We start from the raw sequence: 12,317 nt of genomic DNA on the forward strand, positions 1-12,317 counted from the left end.
GGGAGGCTTACACTGAGAAGAAGAGAGGGTATCTCCTGGAGTCTCCCTAAGCTGGGGTCCTGAGAACCCGGAAGACCCTCGGTTTCTCAGACTTCCAGACATGAACAAAGGAGGTATGATCAATGTCTGTAAACAAAAAAATCCATAAACTCAGGCCACCACCTGGTAGCATGAAGTAAAGGCCAAAGGAATGTTTTGAAATATTTCTCTTGTATTTTTAAGTTTGTATTGATGTAGACAAATAGTACACAAATCATCCGCATACAGTTCAATGAGTTTTGACACACAGACTCCCCCATGTAAGTAACACCCAGATCAAGCAGCAGAATATTATCAACACCCTACAGCCTCATATCTTGGGTCTCCTTCCATTCACTTCCTGCCTCCTCCCCAAAGGTAACCACTATCTTGACTTCTACCATTAAACATTGTATAAACAGAATCATGTTTTGTTCTGACTCTTTGCTCGCCAATGTGAGCGATCCCAAAAAAATCTAAGCACAACTCATCACCAAATTAAAGGGCTATGTGTCCTACAAATCACCTCTTCCCATTGGCCTACAGAATGTACCTATCTGTAGTCCACACACCTAACTGTATTATGTGAATAAATACTGTGTGGTTCTGTGACAGCCTTACAGCATCTGGAACTGCTCCTTCCATCTGTTTTTATTTGACCTAAGCTCTCCCTTCTAAGACCCATCACTACAAACTAGCCTTTGTATTTTCCTTCCATTTGCTCCTTAAAACAGACCAGGTAATTGGTCACCATACATACAAGTGATTGATTTCTATCGGCTATATGCATCTGTAGCAATACTATTAAAGACTGCCCCACATCTGCAGACTTGAAGAGCCATTAAGTAACTCATTAAACTTCCATCTTCTTCATTCCTTTAAGGTCAAGGCTAATCGTCCAAGCAAGGCCTAGGGTAAGACACTCTGCCTTCAATAAGGCAATATTTCCAATGAGCAAATGGAATGAGTTTGTATTTCTACAGATCTGCATTTCATAGCAGGAACCCATCTCAGTCAACACTTCAATGCGGACACCACCGATTAAGACACAAACTCTTAGCCCAGCCGGTGTTGCTCAGTGGTTGAGCATTGACCTATGAACCACGAGGACCAGGAGATCATGGTTCAATTTGCAGTCAAGGCACATGCCAGGGTTGCAGGCTCAATCCCCAGGAGGGGGCATGCAGTAAGCAGCCGACCAATGAGTCTCATCATTGATGTTTCTATTTCTACCTCTCCCTCTCCCTTCCTCTTTCTGAAATCAATAAAAAAAAAACATTAAAATTTCTTTTAAAAAAAAAGAAAGACACCAACTCTTAGACCAAAAAAAAGGTCTCCACAGAACCAAGACCAATAATTGAACTGATTCTGATTCATGAAGCATATTCTTTACTCTTTCAAAAGTTTAAAAATTTCTATTTAGAATAATTCATGACTATTAAATAACACTTAGAAAATAGAACAAAACACAATAAACTAAATAGTATTCCTGTTCCACAATACAGAAATCGCCATCATTAACAATTTGGTAAACTTCCTTTGAACACAGTCACTATATATTAAATATATCTATTAATCTACATAGCTCAGTATAACTGGCATCTAATATAATTTTCCAACCAGAGCTTTAGATAATTACATAAGAAACATTTTCTAATATATTTAAATTACTAAAAACACAATTTAACCTATCATATGAGTAAATTTATTTTATTATTTCATCTTAACCTCAAACATGCAAATGCACATACACTTGCTAAATATCTGTCTAAAGAATTCAAGGCTTTTCTCTGAGTAACTTTCTTTTCTCCTTCTAGTGAAAAATCACACCCAAAATGTATACTGCAATTTTTCAGTTTCAGTGTATTTATTGTGGAATGAGAATATGAAGTCACATGTGGAACAATCTAAGTGCAAACATTTTCTATGAAAATATAAATATATTCTCCCTTAAACTTGCCCACAACTTCTTCAACAAGTTTTGAAGTGACTTATCTTTATGAAGTACTAGAGGCCCGATGCACAAAAATTTGTGCACTGGGGGGGGGCGGTTCTCTCAGCCTGGCCTATGCCCCCTTGCAGTCTGGGACCCCTAAGGAACGCACTGACCACCAGAGGACAACTCCTGCATTGAGCATCTGCCCCCCTGGTGGTTAGTGTGTGTCACAGTGACCAGTCATTCCCAGTCTTTCTGCTGTTAGGGTCAATTTGCATATTACCCTTTTATTATATAGGATATCAAAAGTAATCAACTTAGTAGTTCTAATAGAAATCACAACTAATTCATTGGTTTGCATACTATTTAAATACAACATCTGGCATAAACAGGTTTGGGAACTAATAAAACATGTAACACTAGGTAAAAATACCTCTTATTTGGTGAAGGCAAAAACCCTACCAACGGTAGCTACTTAGCATGTAGTAAGCATTTACCAGATTTTTTTAAATATATTTTATTGATTTTTTACAGAGAGGAAGGGAGAGGGAGAGTTAGAAACATCGATGAGAAAGAAACATTGATCAGCTGCCTCCTGCACGCCCCCTACTGGGGATGTGCCCACAACCAAGGTACATGCTCTTGACCAGAATCGAACCTGGGACCCTTGAGTCCACAGGCCGACGCTCTATCCACTGAACCAAACCAGTCATGGCATTTACCAGATTTTTAACACAGAAATATTCTCATACTCAAGTCAGTTGAACGAAATTCAGTCAAGATGGTGTTTATAAGCATTCCCGCACCCCGTTTTCACCTTTTTGTTCCTAGAGTCTCCTGATGTTGCCATCATGCTGAGAAAAGTTTCTGTTTAACAATAAATGTGGGTGTGCAATCTCATTTCCCCTCTTCTTTATGAGCACAGCTGTCACTCTTAGTGCACAGGATTCATGCTCAGTTTTGTGGTATTGACAATACAGGCTTCCTGACATTCCAGCATTCCAGCCCTTCAGTGTGGCTAGTCAAAGGTATGTCACACAATCTCGGCACCTGACTTATTTCTGTTTTCTTTGTATGAATTTGCAAAAGTAGAAAACCCAATTATCTTTCACTTTAACCAAGAGAATATTTTTCTTCATGACATCTGCTACACAGAAATGTCAAACAAATAAGCAATGATCGGGTCAACCTGTGGTTTCCCTGTAGATAGGCTACCAGGGTCTCACCAATATTCCTCTTCTTAGGACCCCTGGCTAGTCAAAGACGGGCACCTTGTACACGGTGCCAGGAGGAAGTCAGGTGCTCCGCAGCAGACACTGCCTGTGCTACAACACCCAACACTTACTTAGTAAGACTGGTATTTAGGGTCCACATGTTCCGACACATTTCATTGGCCAATCTCAGCATATGATGCAGTAACTTCTATGATCAAAGCAAATTTGGAACGGGCGACGAAGACAATTCTGGCTGGATTTTAGGGAACAGGGGAAGTCTGTGGCTGTTTCCTGTCATTCTTCTATTGAATCATGTGCAACCAGCCATAGGAGGAAACAGTTAAGAAGATCAAGGAATAGAAGTGTAGAGGAATAGTCTTTATCTTTTGTTCAAACATCCCCTAAATTTCTCTGTAGATTGAAAACCAGGGCCATTTCTCTGTTAAAACAGGCTCCCATTTACCATCTAAAAAAAGAGGTACAGAGCAGATGTACTATTTATGGAGTTTATGGTGGCATATGCCATAGTCAATGAGCTACGGGCTTGAAAGAGGCAATGTACACTGATATGGCCATACTTATCAATGGGTTAGGATTTGGGGTGGGAGAAATTACCTGTAAAATGATGTTCTGATCTTTCTGATCCTTCCGAGCATGCCACTTGAGCATGTCCTAAGCAAATATAAAGCCACTCTAAGCCCAGCTTAATTTCCTGCGTGACTGAGACCATCAGACCTATGCTGCAGGCCTAGGTGATTGTCTCTGGGCCCTTACTCAATAGATAACTACAACAAAGGATATAAAAACTAGTCCTCCTGGCACACAGGAAAGCTCCACAAATGACAGCTCTAGTTTCTTTTATCACCTAAATTCCCAGGCCCCTTCCAAGACTGCAGCGCTGTGAAGAATCCTTCCACATTTTAAAACAAAAATGCAGGGCACAGAAATGAACAGAACCAGACCATGGTGAGGAGGGTTTGGTTTTTCTCTTCCTGAACTTCTAACTCCCTGGCAATCCTTGGGAAGATGGTGCCGAGGGTCACACGTGGTCATAGGAAGCGTATGTGAGGAGGTCACTGATATGTTCAGGAACACCTATCAAATGTTTGGCATAAAAAGTCTAGTCTCATAACCTTGGCTGTAATGTATTAATGCTAAAGTAGTTGCACGGATTCAGATGATCTTTGTTTTTAAAATATGCTCTTACAGCCTTTACTGCATCCAGGACAGGCCTCAAAGACAAAATCCTATCATTGGAAGCTGCTAAACTTCTATTATTCAACTTAACCCTGAATTTCCTTGAAGGCTTGTTTCTGGCTGGCCTTGTTCTATGCCTGCGCATAGCAATCTATGATTTATGTACAATCACCAACCTGTCTTGAAAAATAAAGACATAACAGAAAAGTGATACTTTGAGATATAATTCAGGATGAAGTCTCCAACCAACAAGACACGAAGCAAGATCTGTGCAAAATGTTAATATTGAAGTTCCTCAAAGTGCAAAGCCATACATCTAAAAGGCTCTTTGATGAATGCATGCGACTGATCCTCTAAAACCTAAACCACAGTCACTCCCAAATTAAGAGGGGAACAGAGAACGCAATGCACAACTGCCTGTTTTTACTCAAGTTCTCTCCAAACTCCAAAGCTCAATGGCAACACGACCCTGTGGGAAAGGAACAAAAGGGGGCCATGAGGCATTCTTCCTTTTATCAAGAATTTTCAGATTCATGTAGATGCCAGATTTCCAGGTAATGCAGCAATCTCACTCATTTCCCCAAATTTCAGTTCATCTCTTTGATAAGCATATGTCCAAAATAGGCTTTTAAAAAAATCTACCAAGCAAAGGATGAGAAATGGTGGGCTATAGTTTGTAACGAAACTCCCAAGATGAGGTAGATTTCCGCACCATAATCTACTGTGTGTGCAGGTACCAGAGAGGAACCCAGGGGAGGTCCAGGGGCACAAGAATCATCATCTCTCATCGTGATGAAAGATCCTTCAACCTTGGTAGCAAACTAGCTCCAATATTTCAACTGACTTCAATGTCCTGATGGTTCTTGGGTAAAAGCGTTCAGCCTGTCCACTTCCCGTTTCTCTTGACATTAAAACAGGAGAGCGTTTTGCAGTGTACAAGCTCTTTTACAAGTGGCATAAGAGGCAAGTTATTACCATCACCCTCATTGTCCCAGGGGCGCAAGTTAAAGGTCACAGAGATTAATTTGGTTCTCTGAGGTTGCATCACAGGATTCAAGGCTGCAGGTTTTGTGTTTGTTCCTAACATATATATATATACACAAATCTTTGTCAGCCTCCCACGAAAATCTCTAAAAAATATGGTCATGACTCACTCACATTTTTCATATGTGACCTACTAAAGAAGGAACTTTCTCAAGTGACCTCCCCTTAGTCAGTCGCTGTTCACCACTCCTCAGTGTGACGAACATGGTGAAGAGGTCACAGCCACCAGGCTAAGCTCAAGGCAGCCTGCACAGTGCTGCAACCACCTGCTGGGTTGTGAGCTCACCAACACTCAGCTGGGTAACAAACCCACGTATGCCAGTTGTTCTTCTTGTAATTATGTCATGTAGTTCAATGTTATGTCAGCCAGTGATACATGATTGTGGGAATGAAAGAGAACTGCAGCCCCTATTAAAATGTAGTAGAATGCTTTGACGAAATTCCAAATGGTAAGGTGTTCAAGAACATTATTTTGAGTTAAGTGAGCAAGAAAACTGTAAAAGGTTCCAGGGCAGGCGCATATTGTAGTATCTATGGAGAATCTGGGTTCAGATTCCTTCACAAGTATCTTTAAAGAAGAAACAGATAATTAGAGGTATGGTTCATGAAAAATGAAAAACTGAAAAGATGTTAGGATCAAATAGATACACACTCAAGAAAAAGCCTTGGCCCCATAACCCACAGACTCAGGCAGCAGTGTGGTGAGGGCCAGAGGGAAGAGGTGTGGGGCTGGATGGAGTGGGCATAGGGGAGGGGCTGGAGACATCGGTAATAATGTCAACAATAAAATAAAGTTATGAAGAAAAGGAAAAGCCTTGTCCCTACATCAAGGTGGGGAGAATGAACATTGTACACATTTTAAGTTTTATTTTAGTTTTTTCCTTTTTAAACCATTACTTTTATAGATTTCTTAAAGTAACCAATTAACTACCAGCATTTCAATGCCCTAAATTGATGTTAAATGTTCATTAAGATGAATTTAAAAAATCAAAACACATGCTATGCATAATAAAAACATTAAATTATATGAAAGGACACAATAGCTTATGTTCAATTATACAACTATGTTTGTGGGCTTTAAGTGCTGTCATGTTGGTATGATTGGTATACTGATCTATGTGGGATGATAAATGGCCATTAGTTCCCACCAACATTTTGGAATCCCTTAAAAAGGCTGAAAAGTTTAAAAATAAAGCACTAGGACCGTTAAAACTTCAAATGCCTAAATATGTAAAAAAAAAACAAACAAACATTTTTTCCTAACTTTCCACATCAACTTACACACTCTAACATGTCTTATCAAAAGGACTGGTTTTTAATACCATTGAAAAGTCTGTGGGGATCTTTCAGACAAGTCCTGATTCAACTCCCTGCAAGGCTGGGGAGGCAGGCGTGCACGCAGTGAGACAAAGGTGAGCATGGAAAGCCAAGCTCAACCTGAGCCCAAAACTCTCCTTAGTGACTGTTCGAAGGGGAAACACCTGTGCACATATGTGTCCATCCGGATATCACGAAGGTTTAAAGTGAGTCCACTCCTCCCTCCTGCCTTCACCATATGCATGCTCTAAAGCAGGGGTCCTCAAACTTTTTAAACAGGGGGCCAGTTCACTGTCCCTCAGACCGTTGGAGGGTCGGACTATAGTTTAAAAAAAACTATGAACAAATTCCTATGCACACTGCACGTATCTTATTTTGAAGTAAAAAAACAAAACGGGAACAAATACAATATTTGTATTTGCATGTGGCCCACGGGCCGTAGTTTGAGGACCCCTGCTCTAAAGGAAACCTTCCTGCCTGTGACAAGCAAAATCCCTGGGACCTCACCACACCTCAGTGGAATGTGTCAGCGCAGCACCCGCGCTGTGCCTCACCAAACACAAAAGTCTGAAGATAAAAACAGACTCAAAGGGAGAAGAATGAATTTCAGTCCTATTCATAAGCAATTCAAATGCATTTTGCAGACTGAGATGTATGGCTCTTCCCTTGCTCTTGTATATTTCAGGGCCAACTTTCATGTTCCATTTTCCACATCCCAGATAGAAAATTGAGATCTGTTTGGCACTGGATCTGAGAGGGGATAAGGAAAGACCTACAAAATAAGCAGAAGGAAAATCAGCCTTCCCCTCACTGTGGTGTGGAGAGGGGGAAGGGGTGGGAGAGGGAGAGCATTCCAGAGCGAAGAGAGACCTTGTTCCCCTACACACGAGACCGCCCAGGATGGCACTGGGTCCAGACCCTGCACCAGCACTCTTGCTTATGGTACAGACTGGATTGAGAAACGTTTTTTCTTTAGTATCAAAGAGAGGTTGTCACAAACCAGCTATGTTTGTTCATGTGCTTGTTTCTCTTTCTTTCTGACAAGTTCATGGGTCAATGCTGAGCGTTTAAAAAGGCGAGCAGAGAAATACAAAGGTGGCTGGATTCAGACATCAGACCTGCAGAAAGGACACTCAATTAGCAACAGCACTGCCAATCCCTTATCTCAGCCATGAGGCACTGAAAAGGAAGGCTTACACCACAGTCATCAGGCGCTGAGACCAACCTAAAAACAGCCTTGCTAATTCTGTCCCCACCACGCCCCCTTTTCCTCCATTTGGACCATAAAGTACAACGTAAGTGTCTAAAGAGTACAATGTACAGTAAGATTGATTAAAGCAGAGAAGTCTCATAATCCTGTATTAAGGCCAAAGGAAATCAAAACAGACTCAGGTTGCAGCATGTGCTCATAAAAAAAGCTCTCAATTGGATTTCATAAGAAATATTGATCTTGAGCTCTGAATCCTCTCACTCTGGCTACCACGCATGATTGGGGTCAGTACCTTCTATGTTGAAATTCCTTCGAGGGCCCGATTCATGCAGACAGAAGACAATGTATTAGAGTACGTTTATTAAAACAAATTATATCTCAGGCTGCTTATAAAAGCAACCAAGAATACTCTTATTGAAAGACTAGAGATGTTTAAAAGGAAGAGAGAGGAAAACAGTCCATGTTATCTATGGCTCTCTTCAACATTACAAAACATGCTGAGGTAAAGTTTTATTTAAACAGACTTGGTTATATTAAAATGATCTCAATATCATGTTTAAACATCAATGATATATTTTACATCCACTTCTTCACTAAGTACACCGTTCAAGATTTGTGATCCATCTTACTCATTGGAATTACTATGTACCTTCCAAAAGTATCACCCATTAAAACTGGCTCTTTGTCTTTTGTAGCTGAATTTCGCCAATGGCTCTGATCGTTTACCTATCCGTGCATTTTGCTGAGTAAAATAACAATTCACATTTGCTTTGACAACATTCTACATAGATGTTTCAAGTCTGAAAACACAACCCAACGTGACGTAAAAATCACACTAGTCAAAATCACTGTTTCTCTACTGTCTGTAGTGAATCTCTCCTTGGCTTGAAAAATGTGTAAACTAATCTAAACTTTCAGATGCAAAATGCTTCAAAGATGCCCTTGGTAAAATAATCCACTAGTGGCAACATGTTTATGATACTTCTTTCTAAAATGTCTGAAGGAAAGGCAAATCCTGGGCAACTAACTGGGAACCCAAGCGATCCCAGTAGCAGCGGAAAGTTTTGGTTCAGTTCATGGTCTAAAGGTGGGAAGATGAGAAGCCATTTCCAAACCCTTCTTCTCCCTCTGCCTTTCAGGTTCAACATTTCCTTATCTCTGATCCTTCAGAACATGAGAAACAATTTCTAAACTGGGCCTTGCACATAGCAAAATAGCTTCTGCTTGCAAAAATCCTATTATCCACCAGCAAGTTAATTCTGGAGTGGGCCAGCCTCTTCTACTCCAAAGAGCTGGGCTGCGTTTATGCAGAGAATCCTTCTGACTGACCTCAGATGAACACAAAGACACCCATTCTGTAAGCCTCGAGGTGGCCACGTCAAGAGCAAAGACCCTGGCCATTAAGCACTGGTTAGTTTTAAAAAGCAGAGCATCACCGTTCCTGTTCACAGGTGCTACAATCCAGTCCATGGCTTCCATTTAAAAAAAAGAAAAGAAAGACAAAAGAAGAGGAAAAAGCCTACTGAACCCTGGAGTAGGAGCTGGGCCAAAGGGGCATTTCTCTCCTGGGAACTTTAGTAACATAATCGAAACAAGTGAAAAATGTGAATACCAGATAGGCCATTCTTCAGCCCACAGAAGCAGTGGTGAAAATCCCTCAAATGAAATCTTTATTTCAGTTTGTTAATCATCCTGCAACCTTGGACCAAAAAAATAATTAAACTACACTTTTTTTCTTTAAATTACCAAACAACCTATGTATTTAAGCTTATCTTTTATGGAAACTACATAATCTTCCTTTCATTCAAATTTCCCTTGTTGATGTATGCAAACCAGGTCAGTTTCTGCTGGATTTGCATACTTGCATTTTATGCCTTAATTTGACTTATTAAAGGTTTAAAAAAGAAAAAGACCAGAACTTCAGATACACATAAAACAAATACTGCTTATATGTCTATGTGAACACTGACACCATTAACAGACCCCTCCCCTTTTCCTCGGGGCTGAGAGCCCTGTCAATAATCATTACTTATTAAACAGTCTGCCATTCTCTTCTACAGAAGGTAGGAAAGGAGTGTGGAGGGATAGAAATAATTACCTTGGGCTTAAAAAACAACAACCTCCGAATGGATCACAAGGAAACCAATTGAAAAAGAACATGAGATACCTCCCCATTCTATCCCCCTCCTCCCCCCTGTGTGGGTGCTCCCGCCCCTCCACACACACCCTCCCCATAGAGGAGGTTGAGAAGTACACCCATACTCCATTATTCCTATCAGCTGTATCAAGAGAAAAGATTTAAAAATCTGGGATTTTCAGAACAGACACATATATTTTCAATCCACTGCAGATGTTCACACCTACACTTGCCCATCCTTTATCCCTTCACAAAACTCAGGCTAGATTTGTGGAGAGGAGCCTCTGAACGCCTCCTGAGAAAACGCATCCTCAGAAATGACTGCTTCAGCCAGAGAGAGAAGCGGCAAGTTACTGGTTCCACTGCCATTCTGGTTTGTGGCAGATTCCCTCCTTTCCTTCTTCTCCCTCCTCCCAGCTGATCTTCCAGCCAATTTTTTCCAGAGTAAGGAATGGCATATGGGATTTCTCTCATTTTTACTTACAAATAACTCCTAAATTTAAAAAAAAAAAAAAGTTTTCAAGGATTAACACCCAGGGTAAGAAAGACCACAGATCAGGGGAATGAGAAATTACCCGAGGACTGAAACGGACTGAAACCAGCGAGGTATCCCTATTGAAGAGCTAATGATGAGCACTCTGCCTTTTCCCCAGACGTTAAGGCTCAAAACCCAAATACACGATGAAGACGGCACAACCAGGCAATTTCGGGAGAGCAGCCTTGCACAGAACCTGAACTGGCAGACCGGGAGTTTGTCCTAAATAACCTTCACAGGTTATACAAACTGTTCCCAGATCCTGATCAATAGTCAGATGAGGAAGCTCCCTACGATTCCCTCACTCTAAGAACAAGGTGGGGACTGGGGATGGGCTGTCCATCAGTCACCTAAAACATTCATAAAGACACAGAGAAATATACACCTCCTATAGGAATACACAGAAAGCTGTCATGCTTTGGGTAGACTGGCCAATACTGGCAGCAATTGAGCAAGAGGTTGGAGATGCTACATTCCAAGTGTGACCTGTTTCAAAGGGTTGGATGCTGTCATCCTCCAATGCACAGACCTCTGTCCCATTCCACCTGTATACATTTTCCAGGCACAGAGGGAGGCGAGATTAGGTTTCCCACCTTTGGGAAAGGAAGGAAAGCAAATGCTTGGTGGAGCTGGAAGCACCCCCTCCTTCATCAGGACCCTAGAGGCGGCAGCTCTGCAGGGCTCCCTTCACATGGCCCCCTAGTTCACTCACTCTCCGTGGCCACAGAATCAATTTCCAGGCTAGGAATGGCCATGGGCAGGCTGGAGGGGGTGGGGGGGGGGGTGGGGGGGGAGAGGGCAGGGGGCGGGGACCAGCTTAGCCCTTTGCTGAGAACCGCCCCCTTCCCCTACCTCCCCCAGTAGCTTCGAATTAACCCTTCCTGATCCCAACCCGGGTCAGGGCTGCCCTGAGTGTCTCCGGCTTCTTTTCACCAACGTCTCTATCAAATCATCAGCCCACGCCCTCCACCGCCCCACAGGGACATAACTTCCCTTGGTGGTCCATGTCGGTCAGTTTGCATTTGCTTTGCTTTCCTTCCTAAAGGCTGGGAAAGGGCTCATGGCCTTGGGGAAGGCCCACCCTCCTTCTTCCCCCGCTTCCTCCCGGGCTCTCAAAAGGAGCCAGAGCCCAGAGCCGGCCAGCAGGTCTGCAGTGTGGAGGCTGCGCTCTCGCGTTAACCCTTTGCAGGGAGTTAGGTGTGTTCCCATTCGGGACCCACTGAAGCAGGGCCCGTGGGGCTTGGCAATCTCCGTCCACTTTCTGCCGCCCCCACCCCACACATGTACCCCAAACCGGCGGGCACCGTTTCCTCCCTTGTGGCCAGTTAACTATCTATCGCACAAAGTGCTCCAAACCTGGAATGGGGATGATGGGAGGGGGGGCCGGTGTTAGATGACAGGCAGCGAAGGGAAAAGACAGCGGGAGGAAGGAAAGGAAACTCAGTCGCAGACCAGAGTTCAAACACAGTGTTTACTTACGAAATTTGGGGCTGGTGCTGGTCTCTGGCGTGGCGGTGGTGGTAGAGGAGGAAGACGAGGTGGTGGTGGTGGGGGAGGAGGAGGCGGCGACAGCATCCTGAAAGGGAGACAGGGTCCAGGAGGGAGTGGAATCGTGAAGGTAGGAGGAGGTAGCGAATGCCGCAGTGGGCCAGGAGGGCATTGCCTGGGTGCTGGGGGCTCCTGGCGCCGGGGGTCGGGAGCCGGGCGTG

The 12,317-nt window shown here is 42.9% G+C and overlaps 1 protein-coding gene and 1 long non-coding RNA gene across 2 annotated transcripts in view; one reads left to right on the plus strand and one right to left on the minus strand.

The window, feature by feature from the left end:
- The window catches only part of NRG3 (neuregulin 3), a 1,107,294-nt gene extending 1,094,983 nt beyond the window's left edge, over window positions 1-12,311 (minus strand). Inside the window, exon 1 of the mRNA XM_006755074.2 lies at window positions 12,088-12,311. Within this exon, the coding sequence (XP_006755137.2) occupies window positions 12,088-12,268 (181 nt within the window). The 5' untranslated portion in view covers window positions 12,269-12,311. The remainder of the gene's footprint in view (window positions 1-12,087) is intronic.
- The window catches only part of LOC107181593, a 4,060-nt gene continuing 3,978 nt past the window's right edge, over window positions 12,236-12,317 (plus strand). Inside the window, exon 1 of the long non-coding RNA XR_001512252.1 lies at window positions 12,236-12,314. This is a non-coding gene — a long non-coding RNA (uncharacterized LOC107181593). The remainder of the gene's footprint in view (window positions 12,315-12,317) is intronic.

This window comes from Myotis davidii, unplaced genomic scaffold (genome assembly GCF_000327345.1).
Source record: "Myotis davidii unplaced genomic scaffold, ASM32734v1 scaffold112, whole genome shotgun sequence".
NCBI classification, from domain to species: Eukaryota; Metazoa; Chordata; class Mammalia; order Chiroptera; family Vespertilionidae; genus Myotis; species Myotis davidii.